Source organism: Chionomys nivalis, chromosome 15, assembly GCF_950005125.1.
Source record: "Chionomys nivalis chromosome 15, mChiNiv1.1, whole genome shotgun sequence".
Taxonomy (NCBI): domain Eukaryota; kingdom Metazoa; phylum Chordata; class Mammalia; order Rodentia; family Cricetidae; genus Chionomys; species Chionomys nivalis.
In genome coordinates this window covers 45,942,001-45,958,489 of record NC_080100.1, presented here as the reverse complement: position 1 = coordinate 45,958,489, position 16,489 = coordinate 45,942,001, and the positions used below count along the sequence as shown (strand labels likewise).

At 46.3% G+C, this 16,489-nt stretch overlaps 1 protein-coding gene across 1 annotated transcript in view; it reads right to left on the bottom strand.

The window, feature by feature from the left end:
* Map1b (microtubule associated protein 1B) overlaps positions 1-16,489 on the bottom strand; it is a 93,749-nt gene that overhangs the window by 4,534 nt on the left and 72,726 nt on the right. The window contains exons 5-6 of the mRNA XM_057790172.1: positions 5,108-11,549; positions 1,404-1,642 (exon numbers count right to left, since the gene is read on the bottom strand). Of these exons, the coding sequence (XP_057646155.1) occupies positions 1,404-1,642; positions 5,108-11,549 (6,681 nt within the window). The remainder of the gene's footprint in view (positions 1-1,403; positions 1,643-5,107; positions 11,550-16,489) is intronic.

Sequence of the window (16,489 nt, the reverse complement as noted above, 5' to 3'; positions counted from 1 at the left end):
AGGGGACAAAAGAAAAATGCTGTTTCCTCCCCCCAAAAAATGCGAATGAAGTCTTCAACTGTAAAAATCAAAAGGTTTGCTTCATTGAGGGGAGGGGATGGAAAGGAGAAATCTCAATCAGTTAGATAGAGACTTGTCGGTTCACTCGGCCCAATTTCATTGTTGGTGTCTCTCTCTCTCTCTCTCTCTCTCTCTCTCTCTCTCCCTCCCTCCCTCCCTCCTTCCCTCCCTCCCTCCCTCCCTTCCTTTCTTCCTTTCTTCCTTTCTTCCTTTTCTTTTCCAAGACAGGGTTTCTCTGTGTAGCCCTGGCTGTCCTCGAACTCACTCTGTAGACAAGGCTGGTCTCAGATTCACAGAGATCCACCTGCCTCTGCCTCCCAAGTGCTGGGATTAAAGGTCACTGCTGATTTTTCAATGCTGTAGTATTAAGAAGTGTTTGGATTAGGTACAGCTTCTCATATTTCCCTTAACATGGGGGGAGTGTTGTATAGACTATACTCCATATTTAACACAAGAAGTTTTAGTTATTGCAGCTCCAACTCTCAGAAGCCCGTTGGCCTGAAAACAAAGACCGTGCGATATAAGAGTAGGGTGCTGATTGGTTGGTGCTTCTCATGTGAATACTATGGGAATATTATCAATTAATTTTATTTAAGATGCAAATACAGGTTGCTAGGTGATTATGTGCAAAGAAACACAAATCAGATAACCAGTAATCACAGCCCAATAGAAACACAGAGTGGCTGCTTCATGGCCAGACCTGAGGGTCTGGCGTTGAAGAAACAATGGCACCTCTCTGGAACTCCACCTGGAGGCTGGCTCCCTGTGTCCCTAGCCTAATGACCTTGTTCCTAGTTAGTCTACTGGCGAAACACCAATGAGTAAAAACAATTCCTTAGCAGCAATTCCACAGACAACTCCGATTCACACGTACAGCACTCAACGTGCTGGAGGAGGAACCAGTTTTTCTCAGGTCACCTTACAGATGCCTGAGCTCTGTCTTAGGTGAGGCGGTTCTCCCCCACTGCCACTGACAGTGGGCCTCTCAAGAAATTTACTGTGGGTGGGGCATGGTAGCACACACCTTTAATCCCAGCATTCGGGAGGCAGAGGCAGGCGGATCTCTGTGAGTTCAAGGCTAGCATGGTGTACAAAGTGAGTTCTAGGACAGCTAGAGGTATTACAAAGAGAAACCCAGTCTCAAAAAAACAAACAAAGAATTCTACTTTGGGCTATTTTCTGTGTGTCAAACTGACTTTCTGTGCAGTACATTTCACATGTGACACTCAGACGGCTCATGCATGGACCCACAATCACAATGAGGCCTATTCAAACACACTTCCATCTCTTTGCCTCTAGACCTAGTTCAAACGCAGCTCAGATTGGGGGCCTTGTGCTCTTACCTGCATGTTGCTTCCCCACTGAGCCTTCCCTTCCAACAAGGCATCCAGGACAGCCCGGCTGGGCTCCTCGGCGGCAGGGTCATTCCCACTCACCACGTAGTAAGATGACCTCACTCTCTTGAAAAATTCCACGTCAACATTCTTACTGTTGCTGTGGTTGGGGATATAGCACAGGTCCAGATACACGGGAAGGCCTGGAGGCACGGTGGATGACTTGGCCGTCTTAGTGGTTCCTGGTCCTTCGGTAACAAAGACAAAGCAAGGGTCATAGCAGTGTGAAGACACTGATACATCCACTTGTCCCCAGCTGGGTCCTCTGGGACATGGAAAGGCTGGGAGTATTCCCATGGGGATTTGACAAAATGTACCATGGTTGTTTATCATCTACATAAGAAAAATTGAGGATGAGATGGCTTCCTTTTAACAGACAACCCATTAGGAAGTAAAAAGAGTTTCAGGGTTTTTCAGAAGAAGAAACTAGATAGTGGCACTCTCCACCCATGGATCTACAAATGTGCATTTTAATTTGAAAAGCTCCATAAGATGGTGGCTTAAATCATGGGTTCTGATGCCACATGGATTGAACAACCAGACATGGATGTATCATAGCAATTTTTCCACACAACTTCACCTACAGCCTTGGTTCTGGACCAAAGCATTGCCCACTGTGCACGGTGTGGTGGTAATAGTAATGAAACACACTGCTCGTATAGAAATATAACAGTTTAGGTATGGAAAGACAGACTTTTCATGGTTTCCTACCATCGCCTCAGCATGTAAGTATCAAATGAGTCTTCCTTTGGATTGGCTTGTGCTAGAATGTTTGATGGCTAGATGGATTTGAATCAGTAAATACTTGATTTGCATACTGATTTGTATGCCCGGATACCCAGGGTTGTATAAAAATTTCTTGGGCAAAAGGCAAAGACTTTAAGAAGCATTAATTAATAAACATTTTAAAAATCCAAAGGAACCATTCATATTTAGCAAATCATAGTTTAGTGACCTTAATAATCCTTTTTAGGGTCTCTTAAAAGTAATTTACCCACAGTTCACCAGGATTCCCTAACAGGAAGTAGTTTACACCTTAACCCCATTGATCCTTTGCACCCCAAGCTTACCCAGTAAGTGATGAGCTAGGCCACTGTCCTTAGACAATGGAAATGTCTCTCCCTAGACAGGGTTGGACACCGGCCGAAGACTAGGCTTTAGCTAACCAACCAGGCCAGGTCAGCCTAGGGAAACATCTGGCAGCCAAAATTTCCAGCCTAAATCAGATAGAGCTGGAGAAAGCCAAAGTTTGGATGAGCCCCCAAAGTGTCTGGGCACCCCCATTTGGTTTAGCAATCTGGCGACACTGGTAGAGGGAAGGAACAGCCTGGGTGGCCGTGCTGCTCTCTGCCACATGATCAGAGTCATCTCAGAGGCTCAGTGACACAGGCCTCATGAGTCTGGGCTAACTGTTACAGGGCCTGGACACCGCTATCTGCTCTCACCAGCTCGTTCAAATGATAGGGGCTTATAGGACACGGTTGCGAAGCCATTCAAAACAGCTAGATTCTGTATGGTGATTCTTTCCTTTCTCCGTGGGAAGTTTGAAAACTGCCATCCCAAAGTCAAAACAACTAGCGAATTCCATCAACTATCCCATTTTACTTTGCGGGGATGAGGGGGTGGGGTGGGAGATGGTGAGAATGGTCCAGACTCATATTTAGATAAGTGAGCTCATTTTATAAATAGGTTGGAAGACGTGTGTGTGTGTGTGTGTGTGTGTGTGTGAGAGAGAGAGAGAGAGAGAGAGAGAGAGAGAGAGAGAGAGAGAGAGAGAGGCAGACAGACAGAAAGACAGAGAGACTCTGCACTGAAAACCCTCAGCATATCCGTCTGAGGATCCCCTAAGAAATTCTGCCTTACAAGCCAGCTGTGGTAGCACACACCTACAACCACAGAACCTGGGCAGTGGCAAGGGGAGGACCTGGTGCTCAGAGTAACCCTCTATTACATAATGAATAGAGCAGCCAGCAACGTCTACAATTTTCCCTTGACCATGAAAACCTTTATCATCACACAGTGAGTGCTTCACACCAATACCCCAACCACCAAAGCTATCACACCTGTCCACCCAGATTTGTTTTTAAAGTCAACTTAGGATTCATTTTACCTGCTTTAGAAATCTGAGTGTGAATGAGTGTGAGGCACACGCATGTCAGAATACATGTGGGGATCACAGGGGACAATGCTCCCCATGAGCACCCAGAGTTTGAACTCGGGTAGTCAGGCTTGTGTGGCAAGTGCTTTTACCCACAAAGCCATCTCAACTGCACTGTCTTTACCTCTTTAAACATCAAAAGACAAAACAATTCATCACCTGCATGAGCTAGTGTTTTGGCAAATGTCAGCTGTTTTTTTTTTCTTCTTTTACACGTATTTAGAGCCTGTTTAGATGAATTCCATGCTTTCTCCTAAGTATAAGACAGTTGTCAACTCTTCTAAAACAGGCAGTTGATTACCTGGTGGTTTAATGTTTAATCTGATCATGAGCAAATTCAGCTTGTTTTCTATGTGAGTTGTATAAATGCCAAGCCTGACAAAACCTGATGTCAACATAAAATAAAAACCCACGGCTGTTATTAATATGTCCTAAATTGAAAGCCCCAGAAGCTGGTCTCTTAAAATTTTCCCTCATATATTAAGGAAATGCTTAAAGTAAGTTTTTGTTTTACACATTCGGATAAATGCATATTGCTTTGTGAATGAAGATCTCTGGGTAATTAGGTGAGATAAACCAAGTGTATTACTATAGATGTTAAAGTAACAGGAAGAAACCGTGCTGCCAAGGAGTCATTCTGTCAAAAGCCTGCTCACACAACTTCTGGTGGGGCATTCCTGAGATCCGAGAACAAGAGGTTGAGGCTGTAGGATCACAAGATCAAAACCAGCTAGGGCACTAAGGCATGGAAGCCTCAAGTCACCGCTAAGAAATGGAGAAGGCTGTGTATCAGTGGCAATCGGGAGACCTCAGATATCTCTACTTAGCTCCTGTTGAGTCTGAAAAAGTACTGTTAGTGAGACCATAACAGAAGAAGAAACAGCCTTTAATGTGTCCTCCTGTCTGCCCTGGACACTATCGGTCAACTGGAATTACACAGTTGTGAGCAGCTAAGAAAACACAGCAGAGTTTTCAGTGGGCACAGATTGCCCAAATGATGGCTTTAAAAAAAAAAAAGTATAAATATTTACAATTTTACACTTAAAAATGTTTCATAAGAAATAAATATTTTGTTTAGACTGAACATTCCAAGTTTGCTGGGGAACCTCTGGTTTGCTATAGGTCTTTGGGAGATCCTGGCCTATTACCTCAGTGTGATTTTAGGGCCAGTGTGCCTGAAGTCTCCCTGAACAGTCTGAGACATATATCCTTACTTCTGAAGGTTTGCAACAGGCCCGCAGCTGTGTCCGGAACAATACCAACCTGCAATCCCACCTGATGGATCCCAGCAGCCCTGGGCCGTATACTCTGCTATCTCTAAGCCTGGGAGCCACAGTGGGCCAAGAGGTGTACCTTTAGGCAGAAGAGGAAGGCAGAGGGAAGGTGAAGCATCAGTCCCTGCTCCCTGGTCCTCCCAGCAAAACGCCAAACAGAGAAGCAGACAGGATTCAAGTGTTAAGGCAGCCTTGGTCTGTAAAGGGACACGCCCACGTACCTGCTGTTGCGGTCTTCGCTGACTTGGACGCGGAGGCGTTTGCAGCGTTCTTAGTCTCCTTGTCTTTCTCTTCCCCGCGAGTGGCTTTGACCTCGGGGGTGGTGGTGGTCTTCGTAGCCTTTTCCACGGATTCTTTCTTCTTGGGAGAAGCCACTCTGGACACCTTGTCAGAGGATTCCTTTAAAGCTCCTGGTTTGGGGGATGCTGCCAAGGGCTTGGACTTCCCATCAGCCTTCTTCACAGGAGAAGACGACTTGGTTTTCGTGCCTGGCTTCTTGGTTTTCGTCTTCTCTTTCAGGTCCTTCTTCAGAGCTTTGCCTAGGTTCTGTTCAATGGCCAAGGCCTCTGGGTCCACCATGGACACATCAGGATGGCGAGGAGAAGGGCTTCGGTCTTGCATGGGGGCTGGAGGTGGGTCCATGTGTTTGTATGTGACCGTTTTGTCGGTGGGGATGGTTTCTGACTCGTCTTCAGAGTCAATGTTGGCATCAGCTGTGATGGAGGGGCACTCTTCCGTCTCTGGGGGAACATCAGAGTCGGTCTGGGATGGGGCTGACTCACTGACAGAGGTGGGTGGAGTTTCGTCGCATTGCCGGCTCTGTTGCTTTCCTCCTGATGGTGGAGGGGCTCCTCCGGACTGAGTGAGGGGCTTCTCAGGATCTTCAGCGGCCTCTTCACTGGCAAACCACTCGAGAGGATTTGGATTAATGAAGGAAGGTGAGAGCTCCGTCTTGGGATGCTTGTACTCACAGGAGGTCACGAGGCATAAATCGACATCCTGGCGCGCCTCTGAGGGGGACTTCTTTTCTGTGGAATAGCATCCGTCTGAAGTCTCGTAGGAGTATGAGGATGCCTGTGGGGTCTTGGTGATTTTCTCCATAGTCTCGTAACAGTATGTGGAGGTATCTGGACTCCGTGTTGTTTTCGTAGATGCCTCGTAGGAATAGCTTTCAGACTCAGGAAAGCTGCTGATTTTCTCAGTGGTTTCATAGGAGTAGCTACAGTCTCCAAGTGTATGGCCACCATCCTCAGAGTCGTCATAGCCATTACTAATGTCATCTAGGAGCCTTCTAGATCTCTCCGTCTTTTCATAGGTGTAGCTACTCACTTCAGGGGTCCTCATGGTTTCCTCAGTAATTTCACAGGCGTAGCCACCATCTTCTGAGGGCTTGGTAGTCTTCTCAGTGGTCTCATAGGAGTATCCACTGTCACATGGGGATTTCACGGTTCTCTCTGTCTTCTCATAGTAGTAGCCACTCACATCAGGGGTCCGGGAGGTTTTCTCATATGATTCATAGTCATAATCTTCTTCATCTGGGGATCTGGTGGTTTCCTCGGGCTTTTGATAGGCATAGTTGAAGTCACCGGGTGTCTTCCCTCCGCTGTCCTTCTCCACGCTAGGTGTGGTCAAGTCTCTATCCAAGGCCAAATGATGTTGCATTGTATCAAATAGCATTGAGGCACGGAAGCCATAGGGCTCTGCAGAGGCAGCATCCATGGGTGGGGAGGCGGTTTGGCGACCTGCTGCATCCTCTGCGGCGGCAGAAGTGGAATCGGAAAAGCCAGGTGAGTACAAAGGTGAGGACTCCCGGGGGGTGAGTGGAGAAATATCGGACTTGGGAGAGAGCTTTTCTCCTTCTAGACTTTGCATTTTCTCGGAGGTGAGTGAGGCATATAAGGCCATATCTCTGGGAGGGACAACATCAGCAAGAGTGTCTTCCTGAAGAGGAGAGGCTATCTGAGAAGGGGTGTGAGCAGACGAGGTGGATGGGGAAGCCTCCACCTGAGATACAGAGATGAGCTCAGACAGATCGTTATCTTGGGTGTAGGATGGCTCCTCCGTCGGTGGGATCTTGTGGGACAAGCTGGAGTCCTGGATGTCAGAAGGACTATAGTCCACTTCCGTCGGCCCATTTTCAGTGATGTGAAGCATACTCGCACCTGCAGCAGGGTGATCTGGAGACTGCCTACTAAAGTCCATAGCAAGGGAGTGCTCCGGTGATTCCTGGCCAAACTCAATAGACATCGAAGACTGTTCGGATCGGTGATCTTGAACTGGTGTCCTGGACTTGGCGGTCTTAGGGGAGAAGTCTGGAGGAGAGATCGACATCGGTCTTGGGCACTCTTCTTTAGATGGAGACATTTCCGTTTCCTGGAAAGTGGTAGGTGTTTGCACAACAGATACTGACAGGGAGTCGTCTACTTCTGTGGAGTGCGGGGAGCCCACTTCAGCGTGGAGAGAAGGAGACACGTCATCTGTGGTTGGCTCTGGGAATGAGCTGGTGGCCACGGAGGCAGTAGAGACAGAGGCCACACCCTCCATGTGAGAGTAAGTGTCTTCTGCCACGCCCTCATCCACGGGAGTGGCTGATTTGTCTGATACAGTGCCTTCTGAGATGGACATCTTGGTGTCTTCTTTGAAAGAACCAAACTGACTGACATCTATTTGTGTTGGAGAAACATCTCCTCCCAATTTCCTTTCATCCAAAGCCAGAGCTGATTGAGAACCCATGATTTCAACATCACTGGTTTTCTTTTCTGTACCGAAGTCTTCCTTTATCGGTATGAAGCCTGTGGTTTTCTCTTCCTGTTTGTCTTGGTAAAGACCAGTGGAAGTCACGTCAGACACTGGGCTTTCTTTGTCTGGGAAGTCTTGCTTTCCATTCTCTCCTTCAAAGGGGCTTTCGGTACCTCTGCCAGGAGCCTTGCCATCAACACTGAGAAAGTCTTCATATGCAGACTCAGATCCAATAAGAGGAGGGCTACGTAGAGGAGACAGAACTTTCTCAATAGGAGACGCTGAGTCAGGCACAGGCTCGTCCATGGGGCTTATAGAAGCTCTCTCATTCTCATCTTTGGCCTCGCTGAATTCAAAACTCGCTGGAACTGCCTGTGGCTTCTCAGTGGCTTCGGGAGGTAGGTGACTGGCCTTCTCATCAGTGGGAGATTGGTAGTAAGGTGTGTGACCTGCACTGCCAGTCACAGACTGAGACGGTGAGGCTACTTCCAGGGTCTTCTCCTCAGGACTGGCACAGTGTTCTTCAACTACTGCTTGGGTCACTCCAGGAGACACTGACGTCACTTCAGCTTCTGTGGAGACTTTAATCTCATTGGGTGTCAGAGAGAAATTCACGCTACGTTCACCCAGGGGAGTCTTCTCTATGGGTGACGGCGGAGAAGGACTCAGGGATGGACTCTTGGTTGGGCTAAGTCTCTCATCGGAAACATCTTTGATGTCCAGCACGGCACTGGCTTTCACGTCTTTCTCTTCTGAGCAGTAAGCGTCACGCAGAGCGGACTTGCTGAATTTGTCTTCTTCCATGGAGGAAGGTGGAGATATGGTGGAGGCGGAAGCGTTGTAATCCTTGCCATCAGTGGCATCTGTTTTTGACCCTTCTGACAGTCCATTGAATGATGCAACAACGGGTTTGGAGTATTCCTGAGAATACAGCGAAGACTCATATTTGGTAATGTTTACGAACTCCTGAGATGGGGACTCTGTCTCCTCATTGTTGGTCTCATCACTCATCACGTCGCGAGGAGTAGACATCTCATCCATTGGAGTAGGCTCACTAGATATCTCAATGGTGGACTGAGTATACCCAGAGGTGGCCGTGAATTCCTCGGGCTGGTCTTCCCGATTCTCCTCATCAGAAGCAGTGGCCTCACTCTCGGAGCCTCCAGGGAGCGTCTCGTCATGAATTGAAGAGGCAGGTTCTCGGCTAGGAGACTGGGCTCCGGGTTGCTTGGTTGGCGTGCTCAGGAATCCATACTGTTCCTCAGCAACACCGGCCTCTGCAGCCTTGTCAACTACGGCCATCACATAATCTTCAGCCTCCATTTTTTCAGGCTCATAATCTTCCTCTCTGGCATCCTCTGCTTTGTCCTCCTCTTCACCCTCCTCCTCAGACTGCTCAGCTTCTCCTTTCTCAAGTGCCTCATCCATGTCTTCCTCTGCACGATCATCACCGCTGGTCACCGACTCCCTCTTCTCCTTGATGTGCACGTCCGCCTCAGCTTTGGCACTTTCATCGTCTTCTGTGGGGCTGTGCTTTGAGGCACTTCCACTCACATTGTCGTCCCCATCCTCTTCTGGCTCCTCAGCCTCCTCAGTCTCTGCCTTCTCTTCATAGTCTCCGGTCTCTGAGGATTCTTCAAAACCAGCTCCTTCATCTTCAAATTTCTCAATGTCCTCCACTCCCTGCTTCTCAACTGGCTCCAGCTCCTCAGGGGTTTGCTCACATTCCCCCTCCCCTTCAGTGGTAGTGATCCCCTCATCAGGTGACTCAGCAGAACCTTTGATGACTTCGGTCTCTTTCTGGATGACGTAGGCTTCCACCGGCTCCGTCTCCTTCAGTTTCTCTTCGTCTTCAATGAGCTCCAGCTGAGGCTTGATATCCTTTGCCAAGTCAATCTCCTCAGCCTTTAGCTCCTCAAAGTCCTTGGTCAGATCCTCAGGGGAGGACATAAGGGACCTCTCAGCTTCGAGTTCTTTGGCAGGGCCACTGGCCGCTATTCCGGCCGCTGCTACTGCAGCAGCCGTGGTGGCCGCAGTGCCAACGGCCGTGGCAGCCGCCTCTGTGGTCTTGCCTTCCTTCTTAATGACTTTAACTTTGCCTTTGTCCTTGAGCTTGCTAGCAGCAGCAGGCTCCTTCTTGGGGGGCTCTTCCTTCTTTGCCACTTTTGGTTTTAATGCAGCTGGTTTTTTTGTTTCTGACACAGGAGTGGATTTCTTTATGTCTTTGGAAATCTTCTTGATTTCCTTTTTGGGTTCCTTCTCTTCCTTTTTAACTTCTTTCTTTTCCTCTTTCTTCACTTCCTTCTTGGCTTCCTTCAAGGGTGTCTCCTTCTTAACCTCTTTCTTCAGCTCTTTTTTCTCTTCTTTTTTGATCTCTTTTTTGACCTCCTTTTTCACCTCTTCCTTTTTCGGTTTCTCGTCTTTCTTAATCGGAGTCTTGTCTTCCTTTTTAGCCACTTCTTTCTTGGGCTTCTCCTTCTCCTCTTTCTTCTCTTCGGGTTTTGCCTTTATTTCTTTTTTGACCACTTTCTCTTTGGTGACTTTAGGTTTGCTCTCAGTGGCTTGCTTCTCTGCCACCTCGGCTTTCACAGGGGACTGCTCCTCTTTGCTGGGCATCTCCTTTTCTGTCACGGAAGGTTTGGCTTCTGGCTTTACCGGCTTGTCTTTTTTCACTATTACTTTTTCCTTGCTTTCAACTTTGGGTGTTTTTTCCACTTGGCTAGCTTTTGTGACTTCAGGAGCTTCTTCTTTGGACTCCTTCCTCACCGATTTACTGGGAACTGGTTTTGTAGCGGGCTTCAGGTTTTCTCGGCTGTCAGCCCTCTGTTTCAATTTGACTTGTTTTACTGTCGGGGTCGGCACCTGGCCAGTGAGATCTTTCTGGGTAGCCAGTGGCTGCTTTAGGAAGTCTAGGTGTTTGAGTTTTTCCAGTCCTTCCAAGATGTTGTATTGGGTGCTGTTTCCAGGAAACAGAACTCGGATGATTTTCTCAGCGGGGTTGGCAGGATGCCACACAATCAAAGATGAGACTGAAGTTAAGTAGGAAATTGGGATATCTACTTCTTGACCATTGGGCAGGATTAGTTCAGCCTTGTCTTTGTTGGTGCCTGTCCACTGTTGCATAAAATATTGCATTTCCTTGCTACTCTTGACGGGGTTAAGCACGTACATCTCAAGTTTGCCCACTCCCATTTTCTGGAATAGGATAACAGGCTCAATGGTATTGCCTATGCTTCTAAATAGAGGCTCTGGTTTCATGGACAGTTTGTTCAGATACTGGAGGGTGAAGCAAGCTTCTTCTATGCTCCTCTTCATCTTGATGTTGGGTTCTGGGTTTTTCAGATTTTCAGGTACGTTGAGAAACACAACCCCCAGGTCAGGGGAGATGAGGTTTTTCATCCAGTCGCTGTTGCTGGTGGAACCCTGAGACCGTTCCTCTTCCAGCTCTGCAATCTTCCGCTGCAGCATGCTGTTGATGCCGGGCAAATTGTCATCCCCAATGTGGGTGAGCAGGATGGAGTCCACACGATCCAAGTGCCGAATGAGCTTCCAGAAGCAAGATTTTCTTTCCGATCCTCCATTAATGAGCATATTGAATCCATTCACTGCAAACAGGGCCGAATCACCCCGGCCCCCTGGAAAAATGTAACAGCAGGGTTTGGAGAGCTTGAGAAACCCGCCCGAGGTCGGCGGCTCCAGGATGTCAAAAGGAGAAGGGACTTCCACAGACTCAGAGAGATACTCTGTAAACTCAGAAAGCCCCTCCATCTCTGGCAAGATAGACGCTGAGTTGAGTTTAATGTTAATGAAGTCTTGGAGGTTGTGTCTGTCAAGGTTGGAGTTCTTCCAGTCTCCCTCCTCAGGGCAGAAGAGGGTGAGGCTGGCTTTGTTGGCAGGATGGGTGGTGCTCAGGAGCTCCCCAATCTGGGTTTGTCAAAAAGAAAGAAAGGAAGAAAAGGGTTAAGTGGCAATCATCACTGACCCATCACTCCCATCTGTTATTAGTTACTGTAGAATCACTGACTTTACATAGGGCTAATATCAAAAATTTGGTCACAGCTCTGATTAAAATATCGATAAACTTGCACTTTGGAAGGTGGGCACCCTCTGTTACTCAGTCCCCTACGTACCCTCTGCCACCCCCTGACCTCTGCTCTAGAAACTTCTCCCTGTAAGTCCTTGCCCCAGAACCCTGCTCAGGTTCCAAAACTGGGCACTGAGTGATCGGCGCTTACGTCACAGTAGTTATAAAGTCATCTGATTACTGCCTCTGGGTGTGTTGTCATGTAAAGATGTTTGTTAATAAACTCTAGGCTATCACAGGAGAACGCTGTATCCATCATTTCACCATGGTTTAGAAACCTTTACTTTAGCCTAAACCGGACAAAATGCCAGCATAGGAAGGAGGTTAGGGGTAGAGTCCTACCGCTAGCTAAGAAGCTATTGCAATTGATAGCTGCTAGAAAAGGGATTGCCAGTTCTCTTTAGGGGTGTGGCCCTTGGTCGGTCATACCTAGTGGTACGCTACACATCATATATGAGCAGCATAAATCGGAGAAAGTGGGTTTAAGAAAACAAAACAGAGGACACAATGTTAATTGGCAGGGGAAAGGGGCAGATCTGGGAGAGTTATGAGGGGGTGAATATGATCTAAATACATGGAACAAAACTCTCAAAGAACTAATGAAAATATAAAACCTTACTTTTCTTAACCCACAGGACTTGATGAAAAGGACCTGACTGGTGCATTTGAGGACTTCAGATAATAGTGTTTCTTGCTGTCTCCTTTCAGAATTCAATAGGCACAGGAGAAAAAAAATGGTGTTTTTTTTTTTTGTTTGTTTGTTTGTTTTTTGGTTTTGTTTGTTTAACTCAGCTTAGCGTCTATCTTGCCAGGAAGTTATTAATTGGCCACTACAATAAAGTGCTGGGTTCGGGCACCCACACTCACTAAGTGCCTGGCCCAGCAGATCCTCTGCAAATACAAATGCTCTTAACTGGAGCCATGATGACCAAGTGGCCTGGCTATTATATAAACCAGTGTCCACATTCATTCCTCCACTTAAGTTTAACTCCAAGGTGAAAAAAATCAAAATAAATAATTCCAGGGTGAGACTTTCGGCTCTCTTCCTGATCTCAATGGATTTTGAATAAGCTGGCTGTCAGGGAACAAGATCTCATTTGGCTTAAACATTTTTCAACATGTCATATATTATTTCCCAAGGAAGGGAATACAGAATCAAGACCAAAACAAGTATGGTTTATGGAAACAGTTTTCTTTTTCAGTATCTAGGACATGTGTTTCTTGATCTCGGCTCAGCAAATGCAAATCATGCCAAAAGCTCCAAACTTCTGTTTCAGTAAATCTCCCGCATCAGTTCAAAGGTTCAAATGACAAGGGAGCTACATCCAGATGCAAATGATTCAGGGCCAAAACAAATGGCCATTCTTCAGCCGTCAGTTCTGACCCTTTGCCCTTGGTTTCTTGTCTCAATGAATTCCAGAATCCTATCACTCCAAGGCTATGAGTGTGAAGTTATGTATGCAGAAGTAATGTATAGAAGCCGAACTTTCCCTTATTCGACTGCAGGATTTCCTATACTGGATTGTTTGGTTAGACTATCAATCCTGAGCATAACAGCTGACGTCACAAAATACCAAAATAGCAATGCTTTGCTACTTTCCTTTGACTTAACTTAAATGTTCCATACAACTCTTAAGAATCAACTACTGTTTTAGGAACTAAGAAAACTAACACAGCAAATGGCAAGTATCCCTGGGGGTAAAGGGCATCATTGATCAAGTCATTTCTCATAAATGTCAGCCATCCTTGGGGCAATCTTTGTTCAGATTGTTCGCAGACCAAAGCAAACATGAATAAGGTTTCACTTTTATTGCCGAGTGTGTTCCTCTAAAAGGGCTGTCAGCTCTCTTAGCTGCTGAGCCATCTCTTCAGTCCCCAGTTGGCAACTTTTTAATATGAAATATACAGTCACCTAATTCAAGGAAAAAATATAAAGGCTCGAGGATATTATCCTACTTTCCAGCTCCTCACCTGTCCCCAGGGCGTTCCTATGAAATGCAGGAAATGACTTAAAAATCAAATAAGGCTGCGGAGAATTCTGAGGAAGTGGGAGAGCATGAAAGACAGCCAACGGTCATCACTGGATAGAACACTAAGATTTAATGAGATCAGGAAAGCGATCCAGAGAGCGGAAATCTAATCATTCTGGGAAAACATCAGCATGCTGGACCCGCAGAGACAAGAACATAAGGACAACAATTAGAGAGAGCCAATCAAGGAGACAGATGGGCAGGAGACAGGAGGCCATCACGGCGTCCTTGGGGCTGCCCAACAGAACTGAAGCCCCTGTGTTTTTCCATAGCCCAGCTCCAGGCTTGTGCAACAAGTATCATGGAGAGGACCGGATTCAAGGGCAACAGGTGACTTTAAATGCCCAGTCCGTGGTGATGCTTATTCAGTGAATGGTGGGATCAGTAGGAATGATTTGAGGATGCTGGCAGTAGGAAGGAAATGAGGACTCATTCTTTGAAACCGGGGCTGCTTCCAAATGAACTGGAAGACAGGTGAATAGTAGTAAAAACCATTCAGCAAACCCTTTTACAGTGAAAGCTTCTAGTTACCAAAACATTTTCTCTACCTTTGTATTTTAGGTATCATTGTTTCCCCAGTATACAAAGAGACTCAGTACACTAGGTCATACTGCACTTAATTTGGTCAACTCAACACACAATGTCTTTGGCTGTGACAAATGTCTGCTGAGGCTTATCACACACAGAGTCTGTTACCGTGTCTTACAAAGATGGATGGCAGACATGAGTGGGAGAAAATACTGCTTTGGAGAAAATCATCTCTTTTTTTGTTAATTACCTTTTCTATTAAATGCAGGCACTCTGAGAGAGGAAGGAGGATAAAGGAATAAAGGGTTTTACTAGAGATAAACGAAACAAGATTTTAATTTTGAAACCACAGATTTCTAATTGTAGTTCTTTTTTTGACTAAGTGACTAAGCTCAGCTGAAGAGGAACTATTGTAGACAGTTATCTCTGGGTTTGGCAAGACATTTAACAGGGTCTCGGAACAGTGTGATAGCAGAATTAGGTGGGTTTATAGGTAGCCACGTAAGTAGTGTTCCTTAGTGTCACCCTGGAGGAAGGTCTGTGATGGGCGGCATCAAGGCTCACGTCTGTCCTACTGAGTACCGACTAGCATGAGCATGGAGCGGGATACGTGTCAAATCTGTGCACGGCTCCAAAGTGAGAGGCGCAACAGAGGACAGATGGTAAAACTGAGGTGTTTATGAAAGCTTTGGACTTGAGGACATAATGCCAAGGCAACTGGGAAGAGGGCGGCATTCTAAAGAGATAAATGTAAGGTTCAACAAGCCAGCAACGTAAAGGATGGGATTGGAGGACGTGGCTTAATGGAAATATCCCCGGAAAACCTCAGGGGATTTTAGCTGACAATCAAATGGATTTACATGAAGCCAAAGGAGCTTAAACTTCAAGGTCCCTCACTAGCCTGGTCCGCTGTTGAAGTGCTGTACTTTAAAAGTGTATTAATAATGGGCTTTCTTATTCTTAATGGGAATCTCCATATTATGTTAAGTTGCAGAATGTCTCAAAGCCTTGGACTGGAAACTGTACAAATTACTGACTTGAAAGACCCTAATCTGGTCACATGACTTTCTGGAATATGATGGTGTCTAGGTTAGGTCAGTATACCCAACAATTCATATGTATGTATGTATGTATGCATGTATTTACTTATTTATGTTCTCTCCCTCCCTCTCTCTCTCCCTCTCTCTCTTTCTGAGTGTGTTGATGCTGATTGTCAAACCCAAGAGCTTGGGAATACTAGGCAGCGCTCTACCATGGAACTACAGCCCCTACCCAAACTGTGATATTTTAGAGCAACCTAATTAAACAAGCAAAACTTCTGAAACAAGTCCCTCTTACTGGATCCTTCTCTTTGACTTTAACCTCTACAGTTCTGGTTCTTCTCTCTCTAGAGTACAGCATATGTCTTCTGGGCTTTAAACATGCATATCACACAAATGGATTACAAATGAGTATCTTTAGACGAGTTAACGCTTCTTAGCTCGGTTCAAATATCCACCTGTCTGAAACCTCCAAGGTGTCAAAGAGTGACCAGTGCTAGAAGCTTGAATTTCCTCCATTCCCACTGTGAGAGGGGACACATTGAGGGATAACTCAGAGTAAAACCAAAGATGATTAACCCAGGGAATAAACAGAAAGGGCAGGTGGACATGGGTCTGTCCTTAAATGAAAAATCTTTCCTATGAGAGGTTGAAAGATGTTCCTAGAAATGTTTGCTTTTCTAATGTCATGTTTCTGGTTCTTTTTCAATTGACTAGTATGTTTCAAGGGTTGGATAAATGCAGCAAGACTGGACAGCAAATAACCTCACTCAGTCATTCTGCAAGCCTTCTTCCAAGGTCACAGCAAGTCATCATAGCTCCAAACAGGAATAGCCCTTGGTCTAGTCTAGTCATTTAAAAAAAAAAATTTATGAATTTTCCTGCATGCCGGCCTGTCTGTGTAGCAAGCACACACAATGCCCTAGGAGGCAAGAAGAAGGTATTGGGTCCCCTGACACTGGAGTCTCACAGAAAGTTGTCGGCTGCCATGTGGGTGCTGAGAATTGAACACGGGTCCTCTGAAAGAGCAGCCAGGGCTCTTAACCACTGAACCATCTCTCCAGCACCTAGTCTAGGAATTTTTAATCTCCTTTAGCTGTAGAATCCTTTCTTCAATGTTGAGGCAAAAGAAACACAGACTGAGTTCCACTGGTTTGGCAGGAAGGCAAGCATGAAATGCAC